At 42.6% G+C, this 27,458-nt stretch overlaps 2 protein-coding genes across 7 annotated transcripts in view; one reads left to right on the forward strand and one right to left on the reverse strand.

Annotated features, from left to right (window-relative positions):
* The window catches only part of LOC143017763 (normal mucosa of esophagus-specific gene 1 protein-like), a 554,471-nt gene that overhangs the window by 221,981 nt on the left and 305,032 nt on the right, over positions 1 to 27,458 (forward strand). For both annotated transcript variants that reach the window (XM_076172632.1, XM_076172631.1), the window contains exons 3-4: positions 4,066 to 4,151; positions 11,260 to 11,317. In XM_076172632.1, the coding sequence (XP_076028747.1) occupies positions 4,066 to 4,151; positions 11,260 to 11,317 (144 nt within the window). The remainder of the gene's footprint in view (positions 1 to 4,065; positions 4,152 to 11,259; positions 11,318 to 27,458) is intronic.
* Positions 1 to 27,458, reverse strand: part of msi (RNA-binding protein musashi) — a 93,699-nt gene that overhangs the window by 10,537 nt on the left and 55,704 nt on the right. For 2 of the 5 annotated variants that reach the window (XM_076172628.1, XM_076172630.1), the window contains 3 exons: positions 3,803 to 3,913; positions 3,553 to 3,680; positions 91 to 312 (listed from right to left, as the gene is read on the reverse strand). In XM_076172628.1, coding sequence (XP_076028743.1) covers positions 91 to 312; positions 3,553 to 3,680; positions 3,803 to 3,913 — 461 coding nt within the window. Of the gene's footprint in view, positions 1 to 90; positions 313 to 3,552; positions 3,681 to 3,802; positions 3,914 to 7,301; positions 7,534 to 7,649; positions 7,822 to 27,458 lie in introns of those variants that run through there. The other 3 variants (XM_076172626.1, XM_076172629.1, XM_076172627.1) reach the window with 3 other exon arrangements.

Consider the following 27,458-nt stretch of genomic DNA (forward strand, 5'->3'; position numbering starts at 1 on the left):
GAACAAATGAATAAAACATTATAAAAAAAACTACTTCCAATTGCCACACATTATGACAATAACAAATAAAAATGTGTACAGATTACTTGCCTTTCCAAACTGTGAAAAGTAAGCCTTTACTTCATCTGCACTCGTCTCTTGGCTCACTCCTCCAACAAATATCTTCTTAGTTTTATTTGTCTTTCCCTTGTTCTTTGGAGTTGCATGTTTGGGGTCAATTTTCTTTCCATCCAATACATGGTTTGGAACTGCAATCACCTTTTCTACACTGCTTGAATCTCCAAATGTGATGAAGCCAAAGCCTCGACTCCTCTGTTATTAACAATAACCATACTGCATTAATATACGAGATAAAAGTCTGGCATCAGTCTATCAATACATTGTGGCACCAAGAAAAATTAAAATATGGTGGAGGGACGTAAGAGAAACCATAAGGGGATGGAGAGAGGGTTTGGGGATAGAAATAGAGAGTGGAGGAAGGCTGGCAATGGGAAGTGAAAGCAGACAAGTGGGAAGCTAAAGTTCTAGGGGTAAAGCAAAAGCAGAAGGGGGATGGGAAGAAGGCAAAAAGGAAGAGATAGCTAGCAAGGTGAGGGGGGAAAGAGGAATTGTGGGTAAGAGGGGTGGGGAAGAAGAAGGGGAAGGCAAGTAAGGGGGATGGGATGGAGAGAGGATGCATGGAAGATAGGCAAGATAAAGCATGGATGTGGTAAGGTGAAGTTAGATAAGAGAGGGAAGGGATGTGGTGTGAGGAAGGACTGTCCGATTGATCATAAAATGCTACCAATTAAATATTGGGGGAAGGTTAGTCAACAAGGCAGGGAAAAATTTATCGATACAGTAGGTTACACAACTCCAGTGTTCTTGTATAGTTGTACTTTTCTCCTATTCCAGCACTTTTTTTTTTTTTTAACCAACAATTGAATTTCCAGTACTGTTCATTATGGGGTAATGACAAACAGATCAAAAGCCTGCAACCCATTCCTTGAAGAACTTTACTAGTCCTGTTCTTTTTAATTTGGCAAATACTCGTTTGGGGGGAGAGAAGATGTGAAAGCTGGTAAGGCACCTCAGTTAGATGGATGCTATGTGGAGCATCTTATGTCATAGCAGTTATGGTGGAACGGCTGGTGATATTGTTTAATGTGTACTTAATGGAAGAAGTACAGAAGGACTAGAGTATATGTAGTTTCACTATACAAGGGGAAATTGGAGGAGTTTGAAGGTTGTAGATTAAGAGGGACCAGTCTGTTAAGAATATTGTATACAGTGTATGAGAGGATGTTAATTGAAAGGATTAGGAAAATGAATATTTGGGGAAGATCAGTGTGGATTTAGGAGAGGAAGGTGCATTCATGGTTTTGCAGCAAAATTTTGGCAGTGTGTTTTTTGGAATTTCATAAATTTGGAAGATATAAAATATGATTGATGGAGGCAGCATGGGATTTGGGGGAAGTCTATTGCGGGCAGTTAAAAATGTCTAATTAGTAGAACCTATCTGGGGATCTGGAATGGAGAGTGGCTTGTTGTGATGGTGAGGCTATACCAAGGAGGGAAGGAAAAAGGGAAGGAAGGAGGGGAGGGAGGGAAGGAGGGAGAGTACATGATACAGATCAAAGCAATGATCTCTACTGTCAATTTTTCAAATGGACTGGGAGGACAATGTCACGGGAAACAAGCTCTAGATGTCAGACTCTGCTATGGATATGCTATGTCTTGCTGCATTGCCAGTGCCCCAGTCTAGCATGATAGGGAAAAGGAAGACCATGAAGTGCTAAGATGGAAGAGACAATGCACGTGTTTTTGGAATGTGGGACGGGTCTATGCTTTGACTTGGTTACCCCCCCCATTAAGGGGGAAAAGGCCTTTCAGTACATCTCATCACTGACAGATTAGCATGAAATATTTCAAGACTACCACTTATAACATATACCAATATCATAATCATCATATTATGGGTACAAAAATATGGAACACTTCCAAACAGTAATGAATAATAAATTACACTGGCAAATACTGTAGTTGGATTTATTCATTTACTTTGTTTCTTTTTCTAGATAATTATATCTCTTAAAAATAAAAGTATAAAGTATCAAATTAATGACTTGGCAGTAAATGTCACATTTTATATTTATGGCCTCACAAATTTAATGATTTTGTGATCTTGTAAATACCATGAAGACAAAGAAAATGAAATGGAGGAGGAAGGCAGAAGAAGAACAGGAAAAGGAGGAAGAATAGGAAGGAGGAGGAGGAGGAGGAGGAGGAGGAGGCGGAGGACATGGAGGGGAAGAAAGAGGGGGAAATGGAGGAAGAGAATAAAACACACTGGAAAAAAGGGAGAGAATAAAAGTATCATTTGGATGCAGTTAATGAAAATGTGAGGGAGGATGAGTGGATAAAAGGATTTGGGAAACGGTGAGGAACAAAAGGCTGATGGAAGGGGAAGAAGGGGAAAGATGGGGAATGGGGGAAGGAGAGGGGGAAAGGGGAAGGGGAAGAAAGGGAAGGGGGAAGGAGAATGGGAAGGGGAGGAGAATGGGAAGGGGGAAAGAAAGGTAAGGGGGAAAGGAGAATGGGAAGGGGGAAGAGAAAGGTAAGGGGGAAAGAGAATGGGAAGGGGGAAGGAGAATAGGAAGGGGAAAGGAGAATGGGATGGGGAGGAAGGAAAGAAGGGAAGGGGGAAGGAGAAAATGAAAGGGGATGGAGGAGAAGGGTTAGTGTACAGGAAGTGAAAAGGGAAGTGGATGGGTAAAATGTAAAGGGAGGACATGTTATGGCAAATGGGACAAGTATATATGGAACAGCAGTGAGTGAGTGTGTGTGTGGGGGGGGATGGGACAGAGGTGAGGGGGAAAGTGGGGGGAGAATACACAAGAAAGGAAGATAGTTGATAGGTAAAGTACAAGGGGAGGTGGGAAAATTGGTAAACTGGGAGGAAGAGGGAGGGGTGGAAGGGGAGGGAATATTGGGTGCATAAAGGAAGGAAATAGTAAATTAAGTAGTAGTAGGGTAGGGGTAGTACCGAAAGATGTAGGAGAGAAACAGAGGCAAAGAGGAAAACACAGAAAACATGCAATGGCCACCTGTTCAGCCCACAAGTCACTTGGTGAAGTGATATTGTGTTGCTCTCTGAGGTTCAAGAGGGCTATTGTAGTATTTTATGCTTTGTGTCTTCTGTGGCAAAAGGTGCCTGTTGCCATGCCAATTCTGTTGGTACTGTTTCAGTGTGGGATGGTCTGAAAATGGGTGCATCAATTCTACTCGCCTGAATTAGGAGAATGGAAAAAGAAAGGAAAGGGAGAGGAGTAAATAGATGAAGGATTAACAGAGTATAGGAAAAAGAAAACAAGGAAATGGATAAACGGTGGGGGGTTATTGTTGGCAATAACAATGAAAAATTAAATGATAAGAAATACAACGATAAAGTTATCGAAAGGAAATTAAAGGAACAAAGAAAGAAAAGGGACTGGAAGCTTAAACAATTTCAGGGTTAGGATAGCAGATACCATGCATGCATGAAATCACAATCGGACAGAAAACTCTGCTTACCTGCGTAACAGGATCCTTCATAATAAGAACATCTCGTACAGTGCCATAAGCTCCAAAATACTCCTTCAGCTTTTCAGGTGTGGTTTGCCATGAAAGACCACCCACAAACATTTTGTTGGGAGCTGGATCTGATAAGGGCAATAAGAGCCAAAATTACAATGTGCACACCAAAGCCTGTTAACATATATATATATACACACACCCCATGTATAATCATGTTACACACGAGACAAATTTGTGAACATTTTACCTGATGGTGATGACCTGCCAGATGATCCGCCCTGTGACCCTGAGGTTCCGTTAACATGCTCTGCCATGCCTTCCATCTTTATTGTCCCCTTCAAGATTCCCAAACTGCTCTCTGTAAAACAGATAAAGTTTCCTTAGTAAAATTTACATAAGATGACTTCAGGAATACAGATTACATTACCAAATCCAAAATGTGTAAAACTGTAAAGAAATTGTCTCCCATATTCCTTCACCACCTAATTAATATTTTTTTCTTATTTCCAGGTCTTTCCCCTCTGCGCCATCATGGGGGTGGCCATTGTTGGGGTGTCAACATGGTGCCTATATGCCTTAGGCAAAACTGATGTTGTGTAAGTATTAATTTTCAATAATCTTATTCTAACACAGAGTTTGGTTTATGAATCCCCCACACCTTTTGTGTGTGTGTGTGTGTGTGTGTGTGTGTGTGTGTGTGTGTGTGTGTGTGTGTGTGTGTGTGTGTGTGTGTGTGTGTGTGTGTGTGTGTGTGTGTGTGTGTGTGTGTGTGTCTGTGTGTGTGTGTGTGTGTGTGTGTGTGTGTTTACCTAACTGTACTATACAGGAAAGGAGCAATGTGTGTACAAGTTTCCCACCAATGCATGCATTTGCCTAGGGTCTTGTCTGTCTCCATTTCTCCAATTTCACTTTAAATCTAAGTTTTCTTCCAATCTATTCAAATACACCTATATGAGAAACTACTCCTATACAGTCTCCATACATTCAATCTTTAAGTATCTCTTAATCTTTCATCCTCTTCTAACACATCTTTGTCAATCTTGTCCAAAAAACACATACACACACATACGTATATATATATACCAAAGGTCCCTTCCCACCTATTTACATGAGGGGGCAAGTCAAAGAATCCACCCATCCAAAAACCCATCCATCAACCTTCAAATCTTAGCTCCCATAGATCTCTCCAGGAAGAAACTTTGGATTCCTGTGTGTTGTATAAGTGTGGGACAGTTTTTGTCACTAGCATATAGCAGTAGAAAGTCACTAATTCTCAGCTCTCCCCATATGAAAGGATGAAAAAAGTTAGACCCTGGGCCTGGTTTACAAATGGCATCAGCCCATCTGGACTGTACCTCCTGAAGGAAGTAAGGCAGATTTTGAAAATAGGAAGTTGATGACTCTGAACATTATCTTGCAGGATCACCACTACCAGTCATTGGTCTTTTCAATGTTTTGGGGAAATTTAATAGAATTTTGTTTTTTTTATTCAGTGTTTCCTCCTATATTTTCCAACAATATATGTAGAGACTAGTCACAAGTAATTTAGATTATTAATAACCAGGAGGTGCTCAGATGAGAGGGAGGGTGGGAGGGGTGTGGAGTGTATTTAGGGATGAAATGGGTGGGAGTGTTTTTATGCCTTTCCCTTTTTGGCTACCTCCCTTGAAAGGGGGAAAAAGCCTTGGTATATGTATGTATGTATGTATTAATAACCACCTCAGTATTTCGAATACAAGCCCAAAACTGTTACTGGTCTGTCATGAAGTACTTAATTATTATAAGAAGCAGCAACATTCTGCTATTGGGCCAGCACCCATGGACACAAGACCATTATCATTTGAAAATATATATTACCCCTTGATATGACAAACTATGAGGTTCAAGTCCTATATTTAATATTAACCATGACTTAGCTTTTAAACTTCAACATAAAAATATAATTCAACATCCATCTAAATTATCACTGCTCCGAGCCATCAGTACGATCCAGCATCAAGCCAATGCTTATTTATTACTAATTTACTGGAAATGTCATTTACATATGCATACATGGTACCTGCCACTGGCCCCTGCTAAGGTGTAAATATGATGAATGTATCAATCTGTATGCCACCAAAGTATATAACTACTATTTTCACATTCAAAGATAGTGTATATCTTTTAATATTAAAAAAAGGCTAGGATGGTGTCCCCTTACAAAAGGCTTTTTGAACCATGAAATTTAATGTAGTGTGTCCTACTATGAACTCTCTTCATGTCAAACTGACACAATCTGCCTCCACTTAGACCTTGCACCCTTGTGATGCTGTAAACTACTCTACCAGTATCTCAAATTATAACACACACACACTTGGTCTACCAACTCTGAAAGATTGAAGAGAAAGAGGTGACAGTGTTCAGGTCACTAAAGGGGATAGATTGCATTGATAGAAGAGATCTGATTAAAGATAATTTGGAACTGCACACAAATTTGAGTCTAGGTATGTTAGAAAATTAGAGAATAGGAGACTGGACCCAAAGAACATTGCTCCTTTCGTGTATACTACAATTGGGTAAATATACACACGCACACACACACACACAATGGGCAATGGTAACTCGCAGATAAAAGTACTATAATTAAAAAAGATTACACAATTTTTACAAATATAACCATTACATTTATGGTGCATGACCCCAAGGTCAATGACAATTTCTCTTGCATCAGTTACCTTATACCATACTAATGTATCAATTTACTCTCAATCATTTTATTGAATATGACACTTCTCCCAGTTCTAAACATGATGTACTGTCCATCCTATAACTTCCAGCCATTACTGCAATAATCATGATTAATTTGACAAGATATCTTGTACTTAAATCAACAAATTTACAACCTATGCAAATTACTGATAATTAGAAATAATCAAGTTGATCTTAATTACTGTTTGTATATGACTAACTACCAGAAACATTTACACATTAATTGGTTCTGGAACTGATGATGGGTACCTCCTACTTGTGGTGGTCCTGCAGGATGGCACCTATCAACCCCTGTCACCTTTATCAGGTGGAGCCATGAGAGACTGTCAGTTTCTATACTGGGCCCAAGATTTCTATAACTTGATTCGTATTTCTTACGCCTTTTCACACAGAGCTAACAACCTGTCACTGCTCTCCTTCCTACTATCACTTTCAGCTTGTGACATAGAAGTAGTCTCACACTAACAACAGACATCAGTCCAACATTTCTTCCCAGAAGGATTTATGGCTGGGGCGAAGAACTATTGCCAGCCACTATATGGGTTTTCAGTCAGTGAAACTCAATTACTCTTACAAGATGTTCTTGTTTGAAAAGATATTTCATACTTAAAACATAGCTATCTATGCAAATTACTGATACTAATTGTCTTTATTATAAAACAACTAGGCTAATTTGAATTACGTTAAACTGCTTAAATATGCTAACCAACCAGAAACTATGCAGTACCAAGATGTTCTAGATTCCAACCAACAATCTAGTAGGAGTTCCATCACATATACCAAGCTTTCCTTAACATTGTTATATTTACCGAGTACTGAGGACAGCAGCAAAGATGAAATTTACAATCTGCTATACTTTTTCTAAGTTTAAACAACAATGCCTTCCCTGTATAATTATAGTCAACTTCAGCCCCAACAACTGCGGCAAGGCTCTACCTCGAAATTGTTATGCTGTGACTTACACTACCACCTACAAACCAATTAACTACGTATACAACCTCTGTCTGAATATCCCTCGGTTTGGCGGTTCCTAGTCTCGATCGGCTTGAACACGGGAAAGTACAATGGCACGCGGCTCGTCGCCATATACACACTTGCCTTCAACACAATACACAGGGCACACACACTGGGGCTGTTCACACGTTGCTAATGGAAGCACACACCACCAAAGCCAGCTGACACGAGCAAATGGAGGGTTTCTTACGCTGAGTCTAGTTTTAAAGCCCCTGGAAGCCTTACGAGTTTCAGATCCGGCAGCTGCCGTGAACTTAGTAGGCTGCCCTCTCCACCCCGGTTCAACCTATGGCAGTTACATGCTATATTCATTACTTATAGATTATACATACGAGTTAGAAAAGGAGTCCGGATGGTCGCTGGTAACATTGAAATTGTTTGGGTTGTGCACAGTTTCGGAAATCGAGATGGTACCATACACCACTTAGTGTCTTCGTCATTCATTATTCACACGCACTGAGTCGGTTACTCGGGATAAACAGTGATCGCAATGCTCAGACGCAACAAAACGCCAACCGTTCGATTTTCAATAAATAAAATTTCATAATATTAACCAAGAGAATATCACGAATAGCATAATTCATGTTAAAAAATAAATTCTATTCTCCTGTGAGTGCACTATTGTTGAGCACATACCCAATAGAGGTCTTCCAATCGTTTAGCCGTTACGTTAGACGATTGAAACACGAATCCACACATTTTCTAAGTTCCTTCTGGATAAACTTTGCTGAATTCAATTTCAACATCGTAATCTGTAAGTTTTAATATATTGTACACTTATCTGACATAATTATTTTGTCCTCTTTGATGCCTTCAAAACATTTATCACAAACGCATGTGATATGGCATTTTCACAACTACCGCCGCCAGCCTTTCGTGCCTATGAATACAAAGCAACCTTACACACCACTGGGGGGCAATGAAAATTTCACAAACTGCTCCCACAGATTTGCCCTCAAACAGCCCAAATATGAGCAGCACCATACAAGCACGCCCTTTACAGTTGCACCAAATTGCGACCTCTACCGTCCTTCCATCCACCCATACAAATTCATTCGCTTTATCAGCCCCACAAACAGTAGAGGATGATTACGCTGATAACTGCTGATAAGGTCCAACACGCTTCGTCACCGCACACGTAGCCTACGAAAATGCATCATGTCATCTTTGTAGGGTGGGGATTTTTTAATTAACTTGCACTGATCATGTGAGAAACAGGAATAACACCGCATATCATGATCATATTTCCAGCCAAGCATGTTCAACCACAAGGCTCCGATTATTCCCTTTTTCATCTCAGTATCTCGAGTAGGTCACACCATCTCTAGACGTCATTTATATAAATACGCCCACTCTTAGCAACAGATATGCGATAAGAAATTTGTAATGCCACTCACTTCTACGGGGCGAAGTATAGTACTGATACATAAGGTTTCTAGTAGGGAGAAAATATATATATATATATTATACCAAATGCTTTCTCCCTTATAGGAGTAGCATTGAGCAAGGAAAGAAGGCAGGAAGTAGGGGCGAGTGGAGAATGGTAGTGTATTGATGATATTGTGATGCAAGGAAGGGGGGTGGGGGATGGAGAGGGCTTTGGAGTTGTTATGTATGAATGATATTTTGACGCAGCTCAAAGGGGCTTTCTCCCCGTCTTCTTTTTTTCTGCATGAGGGGGACAGAGAGGGGGTTCGCCGATTAAAGTGAAGTGGCCTTGCTGTGGATGTACTGTCTTGCTGCATTGGTTCTGACACTAGACAGTGGGTGGGAATAATGTCAAGACATCTGAATTCGTTCTTACCCTTTTCACTACCACATTATTCCACATGTGAACGAAACAGCTTGGCAAAAGTTAAAATGGGGAAAAGTGGCAACCAGTACAAAGTGTTTGTTGTGGTAAGCCATGTTGGCTACCAACTTCTGAAATAACCACACTTCTGCTTGCAGCAGGGTATACCTGCATGGTAATCAGTTGGAGAAATCTGCACAAAACATACAAAAGCCATCATATATGAAAAAGACAACTGAATAATATGATTGTGAATTAAATCAAACTTTAAAAATGGTAACAGATAATCGGTAACCTTACCATTCATTTCTGAAGTGTTTATATATATATATATATATATATATATATATATATATATATATATATATATATATATATATATATATATAATAGGCATCAAAATATGATTCGGTTCAATACCAGTGAATCAATTAAGAGAAATTCAGAAAAAGACTGACAACATTCAGGCTACACAGAGGGATAAAAATGATGGATGGAAAACCCAATGGCTTTGGAATTTATCAAAAACCTTGCATTCAGCTACAATGACCAAAAGCATTGATTACACAGTGTAACACCTATCGACCAAGGTGTAATTACACAGGAAAAGCACAGAAGATATAATACTAGTCATTCACTCACTCTGAGCAGCAACACAAAACACCTTCACTAATTTGAGGGCTAAACTAGTGGCTATGACTTTTTTTTTTTTTTTTGGGGGGGGGAAGCATTTGCAAAACAGAAATGTGAGAATTGACTCACTATTTCTTACTGTAAAAATCCAACCAAGAATAAACATGTAGTAACATTATGAACAACAATTAGAGAGAGAGAGAGAGAGAGAGAGAGAGAGAGAGAGAGAGAGAGAGAGAGAGAGTCATCGAAAGTAGTGAACACGGAGAATGCATATTGCCAGACCAAACTCCTTAAACCATAAAACTGTACAACGAGTTCATGAAAAAACTCTAATCCTGTAGAACTCCCCTAGGTAAACCCATACATACAAAACACGCACAAGCCTTAGTAGGTTCACAGGCTAACATGTTCTTGATGCCGAAAGAAGCCAAACATGTATAAACTTTAGAAATATGTTGCGTGTTTAACGTGTGTGTGTGTGTGTGTGTGTGTGTGTGTGTGTGTGTGTGTGTGTGTGTGTGTGTGTGTGTGTGTGTGTGTGTGTGTGTGTGTGTGTGTGTGCGTGTGTGTGTGCGCACACACGCGCAGGCGACAGATTAAAATGCAACATTGTATCTTCGTTCTTCTGTGTGTATGCCCGAACACGAGACTGCACGTTCTTGTCACCTCATCTTTCAGATTTTCAGATCATTTCGTTTAAACAAGTTTTTGCACAAATCCGCCTCGTCTTTCTTTCCACTTAAAATGCGCGCATTTTACGCTCCCCTTCAGTCTCTCATACTCATCTTTCCAAATCTGAGGGGCTGAACAGGAAAAAGAAAAACCTTAGTACAAGGAGGTGAAAGGGGAAGGGGTACGGGTTCGGAAGGAAAGGGGTAGGAGGAGGGAGGGAGAGGGAGACTGCGTGCGCGCACGTTCACGCACGTCCTACCGTGGCTTTTCCTCTCAATTATGCTTCCATGTCATTACCTTCTTCATATCACCTACGTCTTACTACTATAACGAAGACATACATTTCTGTGTCCACTTAAACATTCTAGAATCCCATTTTCAGTCCTTTACCATATATAGCTTACATCCCCCCCCCCCGGTAGCTCGACCCCCTTAGACCAGGTTCTCAACCTTTTTTTCCGTTACGTACCCAGTTATCAGACCATCGTCTCGTACCCCCATTAACCTGACACAAAATATAGATGGTAAAATATTATGACTAATTAAATATACAGTGGTACCGCAATGGATACCATACTGTATGGTTCAAAATTTTAATGATTTTACTCATCAGCTAAGCATTAATATCAAATACAATGTTCCCTCTCTGCAAATTTAAATGTTTAAAATATATTTCGCTAGTCATCTAAGTACCTCTAGAAACCGTCCCACGAATCAGATTGACAATGCCTGCATTAGAGGGATACTGTCAGTGCTTAATTTCTTATAACCATAAGTTTTACTGTGTTTTTAATATCATCACTGTGACTCGGTGCTTAACCTAACAATGTCTTCCTTCGCAGCATCAACCGCAGGAAGCTCGAACCCTGGAACCGTGTCGACGTCAACACACCCCAAAAGGTAAGCTACTCAGCCCGACTTTTATTTGTTCCAGATATTGGCAAATCTTCACTACGTTACGCGAATAGCGTATTATTTTCACTTCTGAGGGAATACAACTCGTCAACTAATCTTGACGTCACAGTCACAACGACGGGTACATGGTCGGTCTAGCGAGACGGACATCAACGTCTCCTTCATCCATCTTCAATACCCGTCAGCACACTCCATTCCATTTGAAGTTGCAACCCTGAGGTTATGACACCCTGAGCTGTGCCCACAAATACACATGTCTACCAATTTTGTATTTCCCTCACCTTTTTCAAGAAACAGTTCCTTCACTACAGTAGACATAGCAAAAATACAATGTTTCTTCTCAAAGATATTTACAATAGTTCACAAAGACCGTTGTCATCCATTGAGGGGTTACGGATTTACAGTTTGAGAAACTCGAGGCAATACAATTACATTGACAGCATTACTAGATGTCCAAGTGAATCTAGTGACTGACCATCATATATTCCAAATGAACTAAAGTGCATCACTAAGGATATACGTATTTTCAAAAACAAGAATGACAAACTTACATTTTGGCATTACTGGTTGCGAAATTATTTAGAGCTTTCTTTCACTACAGTGACGCTCCCTATGGCAAATGAGGGCAAAATTAACGTATGCATACACTGGAATCAAGTTAAGAACTCAAGCACAGTACTGTACAGTCCTCGAATATCCAATCTGGTGACTCTCACTCCACCACGCAACTTCAATCGGAAACAAATAACGTCATAAACAAAAACTATGGGATGACGTAACTTTGTATTTATTCGCCAACACTGACCCTGATCAATAAACGCTCCACAAATCCTGGCTTGCTAGGCTATACGATTCTCCCGCCGCTAACCGAGCCCTGGGTGGACGCGTGTGGTGACGTCAAGCCGACAGGGCTGGCAGGGCTTCCGGAGTTCTCCCTTCCTCCCTCTCTCACTCCTTCCTTCCCCCTCCCCTCCCCATCCGGGTCTGCGGTACGAAACAGCTATGCTGGATGTCTCACTTTCCCCGTGAAAAATACAAGTACATACACGGGCGCAGGGGTGTGCACATGCGCCTAACATATCAGATTTGGTCGCATGCACAACAGAATGACAAAATACCACTCATGTTGATTCCCCCCTCCCCTCACAATCTGAGGTTTGTCAACAAAATTCACGATACTTATCACATCCTGTTTTCGTCTTTGTGTATAAAATTTATGTGTGTGGACGCCCCTAAGGAAGTGTAACAGACCATCATTAACCAGAGAAAGATGAGTATGGGTCAGATGTAAACGTGGGAATATATTCAGAAGTGTTTTACGTCTAGTCTACCTAACATCACACGACTTTGCTCAGCCATAACAAAATTCATTAAGCGATATTGAATTATATAACAAAATCCACGATGCTCATTAATATACTTTATCTATAAAATCAACGGCACAAATGCACAAACGTGCTATCACTCAGGTCACCATTATTAACATCGGCAATACTACACGGCCCATCATAACTACGCTTAGCATCACCACCACCAGGCCTCAGAATGCCCTAAATCTCAGAAGCCCGCCCTGTCGCTCGCTCTGGCTAGCTGGACCACATCGGGAGCCCGACGCTCCGGGCCTAGAGTCCAGGATGCACAAGCTGAATTTGGTGGAAACGACTGCCGTTCTGAGCAGTGTTAAAAGCGTTCACGAATTCACGCTGTATATAAGAGCGAACAAGTACCTGTGTATTTTGGGGTGTAGGTTTCGTAGTCACGAGTCGGAAGTGTGTGTGTGTGTGTGTGTGTGTGTGTGTGTGTGTGTGTGTGTGTGTGTGTGTGTGTGTGAGAGAGAGAGAGAGAGAGAGAGAGAGAGGGGGAGGGAGAGGAGAGAAAGGGAGATGTTTGGTTTAGCAGCGATGTTCATGCGCGCATGAAGAGGTGTGTGCGTGTGTGCGTGTGTGTGTGTGCGCGCGCGCGCGTTAAGATTGTAGAAATTGTAGAGAGAACGAAAGACGAAAATCCCTACAGCTGTCTGTTCGACAAATGGTAGGATTTGGACGTCTGAAAAAGTGGCGCCGAATAGAATTAGCGACGGCGATTAGGGTGGGTAAGGACATACAGAGGATAATCCTGAATTACCCAAGCTCCCCTCGCAATAATCACGACGCAGGGTCCAATGACCATTGTGGACGTTCCCTGACCGACCGACCGACTGGTCGTTTGGCCTCCAAGACGACGGGACTGTGAAAGCTTACTTTTGTGCTCCTCTTGGCCGTGGGCGGGCCGAGGTGAAATACCTCCTCGCCGCCACGGCAGTCCCAGCCCTCAAGAGTATGTTGTATGACCCACGACTGAGCTCGCCCCGAAATAGTAGCATCCGCGCCGCTAAGATAATCTCTCGAAGAGGCCCCGCCGCGCCGCCAGGCCTGTCGGTGTAAAGCCACGCCTGCCCGCCACACAGCGTTACAACCAACCCTATGGAAGGCGAAAGCAAGGCAAGGCAAAGGGAGACAAAATGCGCCTCTGTGACTGTGGAGGCATGGCGAGCATACATGGGAACGCTGCGCACGCGCTTCGTCAGTTCATCACGCGCACCTGTGCATCACTACAATCGGCGGCTGTGGGACAACCGACGCGCTTCCGCCCTGTGGAGTTGTGGCAAAGAAACAAATGACGATGCTGCTGGTGTCGCGCGTGCCAAGTTGGCGAACAATTCACCTGCTTTCGAGCACAACATTTTCATTGTCGTGACGTCATTCGGCGGCTAGCCAATCAGCTGTGCACGGTGTTTGGGCGTGTAACGAGAAAACACCGCGCCAGGATAATTTCATCTCCCGTTTTACATCTAAGTCTACATAATCACGAACTGTGCACGCTCAGTGCACTGAACTGCAACTACACACGTGAGATCCCAACACCCTCATCACGGTGACTTAATTGTAATATCATTTCGGCTAACGTTTGGAATATGTCACTGAAATTAACGTGTTTATATTACCACAATCCCATTCGCCAAAGCGTCGGATTCTACATATCTAGTTCGAACGCCAAGCGACTTTATTCATTCATAATTTATATCTATTTAGCAAATGTGTTCAGACTTGTTTCGACAATAAATGCGTTCACCATAGCGATCTAATCCATACAATGCGTCTTTACTTTGGGGACGTTGTCATTGGGCAAAGGTTATAATCGAAGTGCAACTAATATTTTGAATTCCATGTGGTTAACTATGCCCCATGGCGAAGTAAATGCTGTACATCACCCCTTCCCCTCAAATGAATGTATAAATAGTCCGGTCCTTTAATGGACCATGAAGGCTCAACTCGAACAAACACTTACTGGTCCAAACAACTGTCCGTGGATCCTGGGATAACATAATGTAACCAATGAGCGCGCGTGTGTGTGTGAGATTCACCATGGTCTTGGATCACGTGTTGGGCTCGTGATCCTCAGCTATTTCCCTCCCGAAAGAGCTCAGAGCTCATGTGTGTGTGTGTGTGTCATAATGATTAACAACACATTCTAAATCACAAATTATGGTATGTAATACAAAACCAAACCAAGAATCGCGTTTCAGTACAATACTGCATTTGTGTCAACATTATCCAATTAGCTAGTTGACTGCTGGGAGTTCCCCCCCAAGGCTACATGAAATCACCTAGAAGCCGAGCGAATTGTTGTCGCCTTTAGCAGTGACAGGGTTAATCAAGTCTTACCCTGGAGCTTTTGTCTCAAATGAACGAAACCGCCAGACTGATCTGGTGTGGCCTTTCGCAGTAGCGAGTTAATTGATTGCTACAAATCTAATCTTTGGTTGAAGGAAATCGTCTGGAGGCTGCCAGAGGAAGAATCGATTTGTTTCCGTGGTGAAAGGGTCAGTCGAATTAGTTTTCATCCACGACTGGAGGTTTCCTTCGGTTGAATGAAATCGCTTGACGGCAGCTAGCCAGAATAGAACTCAGGTCGCCTTTGAGGATGAAAGGTCCATATAAACACCAAAGCCTCCCCATGTTATCCTCACTTCATGTACTCATTGCATAAGTTTTATGCAGCTAGGACTCTAAGCCTCCCCAAATTCAACGCGATAATATTCCCTTGCTATGTTTATCGATGTCGACATACAACATTAATCTTTCAGAAGATCAGTGCACATTATATATTTCGCTCTACCAAACACCAGACAACATATAAAATGTAACAATGTTAATACACAGTGTTCCAATGGAGCAACCTTTATTCCCGTATTTAGCATGCAAGCAGATAGGAGGAAAACTATGCTGTGGCAAGATTTGTTTCTTTGCACGCCATCTACACTTCACCTGTTACTTACTACCTGCTTTTCAACCTGGCTCAAGCTGCCAGGCTGGGCCCACAATCTGTGTGCCGTGCCCCGCTGCGCCTGTCTGCTGGCAAGGCGGCAGGTGCTACCGGTGACGGCAAAAGGCGTGGGCACACAGGGAAGCATGCACGGGGAGGCCACATACCGTACCATCTGACAACTATAACGAACTTGAGTCGAAGAGAAGCCCCCTTTCCCTCCCCTACCCCTCCTCCGTAGTACTCAACCCGAACAGGCGACCTGACCTTTATGTTCACGTCATGAAAGACCAACGTGGACGTTTCCTTCTTCCCACCTTCTACCACCGTCATACTCGTAGGCGTTGTGTGTTATTCTGATCAAGATCAAGCGACCGTTATACTGGACCAACATGGATTCCGACCTTCCCGCTATTTCCATCGTCTTTCATCCTACTCTCCGCTGCGATCAATTTATTTCTACACCTCAAGGGTTGATGGTGCAGAAAAACGTGAAAACAAGTAATGTTCATGTTATTACCCGTAGGGAATATACGGGTGAAGATACATCGCCTCTAAGAGGTATGTAAATGTGAGGTGAAGAAGTAATACCTAAGCGTGATAGACGCCATGAAACGACAGACGACTGGGCGCTTGAATACTGCAAAGTTACATCTTAAAAGTGTGCATGTGCCGGCAATGCTTTTGAGGACAAAGTAAATGTAAACGAGTACACAAGATGCAGATTTGTGCAAGATGGATTTGTGAGATAACAGCAGAACCTGAGTGACACTTTAATGCGAAAAATGAGAGGGTTGAAGTGTGAAAAATATGTGAAGTGATAGTTTAATATGTGCAGTGTGCGTAAGGTACCGTAACTACTTTGTACAAAATAAATAAATAATGCACGAGGTGCCCGATGTAAGGAGTGCATGGAAGAAAAAAAAAATGCGTTAGGACAGAAAGTAAAGGAAAACTGAATCAGTACCCAGAATCTCTCGCTTACCACTGATAATCCTAGATACTAAGAACTGATTGTCTAGAAAGATTAAGACCTGCATGACCTCTTAATTCCATTTTTTTCCGAGAAGCTGTAACCCTCACATCATCACATACACCATCGTCCCCTGAACCTTAACCCACAGGTTCTGCTGCGACTAAGAGACAGCACAAATATCATGATTCCATCTGCAACCCGCTCCTCATCTCACCGCATTGACCACAGTCACCACACCAACCACAGGCCCTGGACTGGGTTACCTCACGAAGCGTCTTCTAGACGCGGGAAAGGGAAGAGCCGCCAGCAACACGAGGAGCATTTCGAGGCTCCTGATCCATCCGAAGCTCCTCGTTTCTTCTCAACTCTTGCCAAAGACATCATAAGAACTGGAAATCCCTCTGCATCCAGCCCACAATCTTCCCTTCCTTTTACACCCGCATCGCTCACTCAAATATTTTATCTTCTTGTCTGTCTGTATGTTTGTTCTCTCCCCAACGGGTCTGGTTGAATTCTTCCCCCGTTTTCATTGTGTCTGGGTCGGAGGGAGGGACGGCAAACAGCTTTCACATTTTATCTCATTTTGGCTTTGGAATTACTTGTGTTCCTATCATACAAGAGGAGGCAATTGCTCTTTGTCATGGCAAGAATTCTAGCCTTTCTCTTCCATCCACTTCCCTCCCACCCAAATTTCAACCATTAACTCACGTGGGTCTTAACCAAACCGATCGCGAGAGGAAAAATAAGGAAACATGTCTTCACAAATTAAACTTTCTGAGGAGAAACGAATATAGCTCAAATATGCAGACACCTGGCGGAGCACGACAGCGTGGGGTGAAGTGTGAGGGTGTGCCTCGGTGCGTGTGGGTGAATAAGAGAGAGAGAGAGAGAGATATTCTTGCAATATTAATAACTGATAACACGACTCACAACATTCAACCTCACATCTCATCCTGTGCATTGAATTTCGACCTAGCTAGTATACCCGAACGACAATGCACACTCGCTCTTGCGACCTCGCTAGCGTGCTCTCAAAGTAGGTTCTGTTCTATGTCTTCCCTTAACATACCCATCCAATTAAACCTCGTCAGCATCGCTAGAACTCTTGACCATATAAAAATCACACGACTAACAAATATAATCAAAGAGTGGAATCCCCCATCAGCTGCAACCTACAGCATGCCACCTCACTCTTCCCTTTGCTGCACAAAGGAATGATGTTCAGTGGTTGGCCAGAAGACAGAAACAACGGTTACTGGATAGAATGTAAGAATAGTGGTCGAGGGAATCCTGTAGGTATGCCATGAAGGGAAAAGGTCAACTGTATTTTACTGAGAACTAATATAACGCTAATCCCTTTGGTTCTGGAAAGGGCAATGGACATGGATCATCCCCAGTAAACGGACAAGAGCAGTGACCGACATGTTGCTAGGTGTTGCGTAAGGCACCAGACACCTCTAAACGGGATAAGGATGGATAATGAAAGACAGGAGGAGCATCACACATTCCCTTGTCATGGGTGTCACGAGTTTACGCCATTGATAGTTTTATCCGGTTCTGCCATAGCTGCCTTTACAACCTTCCGCCGGAGTCGGAAACTGCATACCAGCCTTCCCGTAACGCCCCACATAGATCGTTATTTCATCATTGTAGGCAACGCCGATGAGATGTGACGGGATATATAATTGTAACATATCCGGCCCTGGAACCCACACATACATGCTCGGTTAAAAATATCCTTAGTGATGTCAGTAAGTATATGCCATTCGAATTCTATCGCAGTTCCGATGTGCTCCAAATTAACTCTATACATCATCAGCCATGCTACAGACCACAAATTTTTGTGTGTACCTATCCTTCCACGTCATCTTTATCTAAACATTCGTTTAAAACTCATCTTTAAGCTTACGCAACAAAATTTCTTAGGCTTCACAAGTTTCCACACTCAACTAGTAGTTCTTGCCTATCCTTGACCCAACTTTCAATATTTCCTATACCTTAGTACACGTGTCGTGAATTATACTCCCCCCCAAGCAAAATCTGCGTCCGTTCATCCTAACATCACGTTCTAAACCACATTGCATTAATTTGTTGAGTGCATTCATTCTACGTTAATCAAATGTCGTACTGGAAATGGATTTTACTGTCGTTCTTCCTTAGTCTAGGTTACATTAATTGCCCTGACCGAGACTGCCCTTGTAGATCTCCGACTATGATGCTCCAAAAAAATTGTTGGTATCGTTTTGGAGACAATCATCTTCATCATAACGACCGCGAACCCATTAACTTTGATGCCAATAACAGCGATACCCAATTTACCAGAGTCCAAGCCTCTATGGACATGTATTGGCCCGCTCAACCGCGTCACCCGCGGACGATACGGGTTTTAACGGTCAGCGCACAAATATCCTCTTCAAAGGAACGGCGGCGGTTGACCAGTCTACCCACCATGGGACCCTATCCTTACGACCTACCCTCCTTGTTTTCAAACCATGTGACTATTGACTGGGAAACCCTTGGAAGTTCGGCGTCCTGCTACAAACTTCCCCACGTCCGGCCCAACATCCGCCATCTCGGTCTTCCTTCCGTCCGCCCCTGTTCCATATCCTAAAACAACGAGTACGTCGCAAACTCAATATAGTATACACGCACACGCATGCATTCACCCTCCGCACATACCACTCGAAGCACGCAACGTTCCGTCTATTTAACTACTACTTCAATTGTGGCACAGAGTTCCTGCCGTTTGTATCCACGGCAATACCCTATAAGCACAAGTTATCCCCGCTCAAATATGTGAGTCACCGAGTAACATTTCACCAGTTACTACTGTGCTGCCAAGGGACAACTAAGTGTCTCCGCTAAAGCCTACAATCTTCCTCCATCCCACCTTCATACACCTCTTCATACCCTCGCACTATTTCCCCCTCTGTAGCAATCAACATGTTTGCGTCACCCCTACCTCCTCACCTTAAATATCTATAGCATCATGCCTAATTCCTCCTTTCCTTGCACGTGACTATACTCCGCTCGTCGCTCTCAACGCGTCTCCTCTTTGACCTAAAGTAAACATTCATTTCATAAACCCACAAAAAAAAGAAAACTTACTTTAATAACATCGCATGCATGCTAAGAACCTCCTTTAATCTCACCTTCCTTTGAATCACGTAAACATCCCTACCCACCTCGGCTCCCTCCCACTCCCTCTCATCACCATAAATCTCGCGTTCACTTTTTTCTGGCACTCTTCCACTGCCGAGTCTTCCCTTTCTCCACGGAACGCTCCCCCCCCTCCTCGCGCCTCTCCTTCCTCTCTTACCACCCTGAATGCTTTTGGTGTATGGCTTTTCAATATACGATGGAACCATTGCCATCGTGTCTAAATTTTCCCAATGCACCGTGTTTATTTTGGGCCAGGGCGTATAAATCTATTTCCAGTATTGGACCCGCACTGCGCGAACGCCAAGTTTATTTAGTACGTGAAACATGTCAAGGGCAGTGATTCTCTAGCACACCCACTGGACCTAACAACTTTCCGTGGGTATTGGAGAATAAAAGTATAAACTGTGTGTGTGTGTGTGTGTGTGTGTGTGTGTGTGTGTGTGTGTGTGTGTGTGTGTGTGTGTGTTTTGAAGATCCATGGTAACGAATTCAGTACATTAGAATTTTATTCTAGCGAACCTCAGACCATCTGATAAGTTACAGAAACCATGGGTCATGAAAAAACACGAACTGACTGTGACTAATCAGGTTTTTTATATTTTCATTCAAGCGAATACCGGGCGATTTTATTCAACTAAAAATCTGATCAGTAATGGATTACCTGGGGCTGAGCAACTAGTCACGTATGTATATGGACACTACGTTCATTCCCAGACACGTGCGGTTATGTATGTGCACGCTCGCAAATTGTTAGTGCAATATACATACACATACATACAATACACACACGCACACACACATACGAATATGTGTATTTTTGTTCTTCCTCAAGCAATACATATCTTCCACAACTTTTGTTCTTCCTTCAGCAATACATACGCAAACGCAGCTGCACAAATTCAAAATTCATAACTTCATCCATAACCTGAACGCCACTCAACAGAGGAACACCAAACTGGTCTCGCGAGTTTCTGTAAACTATTCGACCTGTTTGCAATCAACCTCTCAACAATAGATCGTTTAATTTTTCTTATTGTTATTATCAATTCTACGACCCTGACACTTTCATTCCTTCTATTTGCCATCGGCATTCCATTAGCACCCGGCTACGTCTATACTTGCCAATCCATTTGAACCTGGCGTTGCAGTAGTTGTTTTGCTTTTCCTCAATCTCAATAAATTTAGTTCAATTTGGTTGCCTAGTCTGTGTGAAGACGCCCCCGGCTATTCCACGTCATGATGCATTACGACATCGTTTCTGGCTGCCGTCAGGAGGCTCATCTGCTCGTCCAGAAGCAAGTATGTGACTCCATCACTATTTCTAGTCACGCTCTCCACTCATCACCGCTCTCCCACCTCCACAGTGAGTCAGGTCGCGCGGGCAAATTTCGCCCGAGAGAACTGCTTTCGTTTCAGCAGAACTAGGCTTTGGCGAGAGAAATAAATTGCAAGGTACTACCTGCTTTTACAGTGCTGACGATTATACACTACCCAAACATTTTTTTCTATCAATGTCTAGTTGAACTAATGTTAATTTCTTCCGTACCGATGGCACTTATATTTTCGTTGCTTCCCCATTGGTTATTTTGTCTTCCTTCGGCGGTCGTATGGCTTCATCATTCATTAATGGTATTTTTTTTTCGGTAGCTTGCATGATTCGGGACAGGATAACGGTGGCTTCGCTCGAAGGGCGTCGATGAACAAATGGTTAAGATATCAAACCGTATTTGGTGATGACCGAAAAAAAATAAAGTGCAAGACGTTGTTCGGCGGGGGGGAGGGGGGGCAGAGTTGCTAATAAGATGATACGACTTTGTGGTAACGGTTAATTGACGACGTGGTATGCGGTCGCGCAGGTGCACTAGGAACTGAATACAGTGGTATGCAAATGATGTGAAATGATGGGTTGGCCCGCTATATACAAGGTGATGAAACTGGGGAGGAGCCCAGGTGATAGTGTCGGGAGGAAGGGATGATGAGGTGGCGCCTTACCATCTATTTAAAACTGCCGCGCCTGCCGGGTGCTTACCTGTAAAGAAGGCGTAGTATTAATAACTTGCATCTCGTCACCGACGTTCGTGTGTGCGCGCACACACGCGCAAGTATACCTACAAATACAAGTACGTAATAACTAATCCACTTCCTTCATACGGTCTCGTTTTTTGCCTTTCCTTTTCGCCATCTCAAATGCACGACAGTATCTCGACTACGGTTTTTTTTTTTAGCATCTCTCATCATTAAAGACAGATATTGAAAATCTGATATTCGTTAATTTTCACTGAACCCCCAAAATAAATAAAAATATATAAATAAATTAAATATATGTAAGCTAGCGCCGACCTTACCGCTGCTGCCATCTCCCGCTCAGTTCTACCGAGCTCCCCAAGGTCAAGACCAATTGCTTAAGCTAAGAAGGCATAGGCGTAGGTAGATAAGCCAGTGTCCCGACGGAGATGCTGCTGTTCTGAGCCTCTCGTCATTCAGGTGAGCTGGCGACAGCTTGGCCGCCACTGCCAAAACACGAGGCAGACGAAAGTACGAACGAACATCTACTGTCGCCAATCTCCCGGCACAACCGCGAGTAAATATCATGGGTGGTATTCCTTTCTCACTAAGTAACAGTACTATTCTTGTGGTTATACAAGTATGAGTAATATCGACTGTAGTTATCTAGTACATGTTCTTGCACGGGTAATATACCGACGGTCAATGGCCGAACATTGTGAATACACGGGAATTGGATGACTGCTTCGGCAGTTAAGTGTTTCCTGGCAGTCTTCTTCATCTTATAATAAAAGTGACACGAGACTACATAAACACAGCTACGGAATTTAAACGAGAGCGATATAAGCCATACAGTAATAATTATGTCAGTTAAAACTAGGCTGGTAGAGGCAACATGCCAAAAACACACTTTACTGATACCTCACGGATATATTTACATATGCTAACAATGCATGCCCGCAACGCATGCACACACAAACACCAGACATCACAGTCAAACACACACACGTCGCAAGCACACGCGCACATAATGGTAATGCCATTCTAAATCACGCAAAATTAAATTTTCTTGAGACAACAACGGGACGTGGAGACGGTTTAGACAGCCTCAAAGCTGAGAAAATTATCAAGATGACACGAAAAGAAGCGCGGTCGAGATAATGAAGGGGCATTGGAGATAAGATGGAGAACGAGTTATGGCGGCTAGCCTTACAATACGAACATTTTGTCTTACACAAGTGTTACTTTGGTCAGTTATATATGCTGATATGGAAAACTACAAGTCTTAAAGCCTTTTCGAGGGCTAGTAAGGTGTGGTAGGACGTACAAGCGATTGACGGAGAAATGGAAGTAGCAATATTGATAGGGGACGAGGATGAAAAGTGTGCAGCAAGCCCACTTGGAACAGCAAGTGAATATTAGCCGTACTGTACAATGAATCATTCTTCAAGAATAACACGTGTGAGCCGACACCTGGCAGAGGCTGACATCCCTCGAGTGGGGCTGGGAGTACTGACGGCGATACTGCTGAACTTCACGAAGATGTGAGAGGGAAGGTCCGTGCGGAGGGAAACAACCGCGCTAAACCCGGCGTCGGTTACAACGAAATTTAAAATATGCACCCGGAAACAAAGTTTCTTAAAATCCTAGTCTGGGACGTTTTTTTCAGAACCTATGGGGGGGAAACTGACGCATGCGCGATGAGACCAAATTCGTGAACAACAAAAAAGACAAACTTTTCCATCTATTTTATCAAAACCAGAAACTCGACTCAATGGCAGTTTCGTCCGATTTTACCCTACGTCTTCCTACCCTGAACAAAATTCCCTAAATCCAGCCTCTGGGAAAAAATCTGTGTGGCCGAGCCTGAAGGGAGAGGAGAGGCCGGAAAATGGGTGCAGCAGGAGGGGCAGCGAAGAGGTGCGGAGAGTAGGTGGAAGGGAAGGGAATTCACCAGGACGGAAATGGCAGGGCGGTAAGATGGAAAATGTTGAAAGAGAAGCACGGAAGGACGGCGGATGTGGGGGCAGCAATGAAACAGGATACTGGGGGTCTGGGAGGAGGAGAAGGGGAAGAAAGGAAGAGGCGAGGGTGGAAAGGAGGGTGGGGTGGTTGAGGAAGGGAAACGAAGGGGGGGGGTAGGTAAAGGAAGTGTAAAGGATGGTGAGCAGAAAATTGGGAAAATGATGAGACAGTGAGTGAGTGAAGGAAGGGGAGGTACAAAAGAGGGTGGTGATCCGAGATGAGAGGGCAAACTGCCAGGCCCAGGAGCCAAGAGCGTCTTCTCCCTAGGCTTGTCATTTATTCAACTTGGAAGTTGAGGACGATCAACTAGTAAGGAATGTAAAACATGCGTGACCCCGAACACTTAAGTAATCTAAGTTATGTATTCGGACAGGGTCGAAGGTAATGTGAGGTGGGTGGCGATGGATAGAAGATTCGTTTTTGTTTAAACACAAATCAAATGTTTTCTTTCTATATTACAAAATCGTATGACATTCTCCATAACAAAATATACAAGCTAGCCACGGCGGGGAAGGGGTAAGCGTGGAAATAGTAGAGTTGGATGACGCAAGTACCGGCGTCGACAGATACAACATCCAAGAAAACCGAGACACTGTCGACATAACTGGGTGGGAGGGTGCCCAAGTTCAAGACGCTGGGTATGACACAGTTATTTCACTATATTGATTCTAGTATGTTCACTTTCGTATCATTCCACACCTCCCTACACCCTAGCAACATCATTTTCGATCCTACCTATTAGTCTCCTTCCTTTCTTCCCTTCTGTTGCATCCTACTATTGCAACTTCACTACCCTAACGGACTTACCTTTACTAATTTCTTCTATGACTATTAATGCGTTCCTTTACACTAGAATCTCTCCTAGTTCCTTCATCGCTTACGAACATCTCTGGCCTTACAGGCTCCAATCAACCACGGCACCAGCTTTGCCTACACAATTCCAACTTCCCCAGAAAGGTCTGTGTCGTGTCAACTGAATGGGGGGAAATGATCCGCCTCCCTGTTACCAACAGCCTTTCACTTCCGCCTCAGCCTCTTCCTTCCAACCCAAACCCCCCTCTTCAGACCCCATACCATGCTCATCCCTTCAGCTGGTCTCATCGACAACGTTGCCACTTTCAGCTCCTCTTGCCGTATTGTGCCTCTACACATTGCCAGTTCTATAGAATCCTTAGTCTATTGGCTTGGGGGGGGGGTACTCGTGTACTCGGATTCTCCTGCAGTTACTCTTCAGAATCATGAGAGAGAGAGAGAGAGAGAGAGAGAGAGAGAGAGAGAGAGAGAGAGAGAGAGAGAGAGAGAGAGAGAGAGAGAGAGAGAGAGAGTGAGAGAGTGTTTTGCTACCCGGCACTGAGCAAATGACACTTTTTTATGCAATCCACTTACATCCAAAAATAGAATACTTGCATGAACGTATGTAGCTGAAATTGGCATACTTACATAAGACAAAAACTCAATTTTGAGATATGAAAATTATGAGAAAGTCATTTATTGTGCCATAAATGGGTAAAATTGGACTATCATATGATATAACCAGTATAAATTTTACAGACATCTTGATGAATTCAAAGTATACTATATTCTTAGTCTTGAGTACTTTAACATTTACAGAATTTGATTATCACTTTTTCTACAGATGCACCTAGAATTTGCACATTTTGTACAAGTGCATATTTTTCTGGAGCTAATCTCATTGCCAGATAACATCAGCATTGCATCAACCGCCTCAAACCCATATTTTGTTAGATCAAAGACATGTTGTTCATCAGATAGAAGTGAAACCATCTGGTATATTGATAAAATGTCCTTTAATATATGGGTTTTTATTGCATGACTGATGACATTACTACAAATATTTTTACCAGCATGCATGCATGAGGAACTACATGGGCATCTGCTTCTTCTAATTCGAGGTACAAGCACGGGTATTTTTGTAAGCTTTTATTTGAGACAAAATTACCAGGAATCCTCTCTTCCCTACTATGTGATTTACATACAATTGTAATGTTGGGGACAAGACACTGACTTGAGCAATGGTGAAGAAACAGCTGCAGAATTTCTTTGCTGACAGAAAGTTTGTAGTAAAATGAACACAAGGGCAATTCAAAGCTGTTGGAGTTGATATGTGCTAGGGACAAACCATCAACAAATCACGAAAGAGTAGTGCAGGAATCATTGGCACTTCATGACAAAAAGGACGTTGTGGCAAAGTGGGACCTGATCTATCATGAAATGATGGCTATCAATAACCTTCAGAGGGAATTAAGTGATGTGAATATAAAACCATATAACACGGTCATTAACAGTAAGTTCAACAAGTCAGAAACTGCAGCTGAAGAGAAAAATGTTCAAGCCATTTTAGCTTTCATTGAGAGGAATGAATATCCATTCCATGTTGGCACACTCCAATTGAAACTCCACAATATTCTTACCCAGGAATCCATGACAGAAGATATTTCTGACCAGCTAGTAAGGGTACCTAAAATTGGCACTGTGGCTTATGAAAAACAAAGATTGTTTTGTGAACAAATCAGTGAGATTAAGTGAATCACTTCACAGGACAAATCTGAAAACATTCTCCAGGTAGGTAGGAAGGATAAAAATTTAGAGAATTGGAGATGGGATTAAGCACTGCTCCTTTACCTGTATACTACAATCAGGTAAATACAGTCTGAAGAAGCAGAAAAAGGGGACTGACAAGTCATCTATAACTAAAGAAGTGAGATATCAACAAAGTCCTAGAAATTGCAATGGCAAAGGGAAGAACTCTTGCAGTATGACATATTTCCAATTACAAGTCTTTTTTGATGAAGGATTGATGACAAAAGCAGTTAGAAGCAGGAAACAGATTATTTTCTCACTGCACAGGATCAACAACTTCCTCCACTGACAGAGTTCCAAACAAGATACAGTGGATATGAGGGCCAACAACCACAAGCTGAAGGTGAAAGGTCTAGGAACATTTGGAAATTTCTCTGGTGAGCTAGCAGATTACGTTCAGAAATCTGCACAGGCTTTTAACAGATTTGATCTTTGATTCATACATTTCTAATTCTATCAAAGACTGTGAAAGACTTTGTCGTCAGAATTGAGCTTAGGAGAATCAACCAAGAAACACCTGTTCCAGTAGAACTGGAGAGGTTTTGGTCATCAAGGAAGAAAAATGCTGCAACCGTTTCTTCACCAATAGGCCACTGCTAAAGCCAATGTCTTGCCCCTGACATTACAACAGGAAAGGATCATATTTAGTCCGGCTTCCTCCCAATAGTCATGCAATAAGACCCCATATCTTAAGGTCATTTTATCCAACATATCAAATGGTTTCACTTCTATCTCCTGAATCATCCCTGATCAAACACAACATGGGTTTGAGGCGATTGATGAAATGCTAATACCATCTATGGCCATGAGATCAGCTCCATAAGAACTTGCAGTGTTATGTACCTACGAGTATAAAAAATGTGCAAATTCTAGATGCAGCTGTAGAAAAAGTGGTGTATCAAATTCTGTAAATGTTAAAGTACTCAAGACCCAGAATATGGTATACTTTGAATTCATCAAGATGTCTGTAAGAATTTATACTGGTCATATAATAGTCAAATTTAACACATTTATGGCACTATAAATGTCTTTCATCATTTCTATATCTCAAAA

The sequence above is a fragment of the Oratosquilla oratoria genome, chromosome 33 (genome assembly GCF_046742065.1).
Source record: "Oratosquilla oratoria isolate Oo_2021 chromosome 33, ASM4674206v1, whole genome shotgun sequence".
NCBI classification, from domain to species: Eukaryota; Metazoa; Arthropoda; class Malacostraca; order Stomatopoda; family Squillidae; genus Oratosquilla; species Oratosquilla oratoria.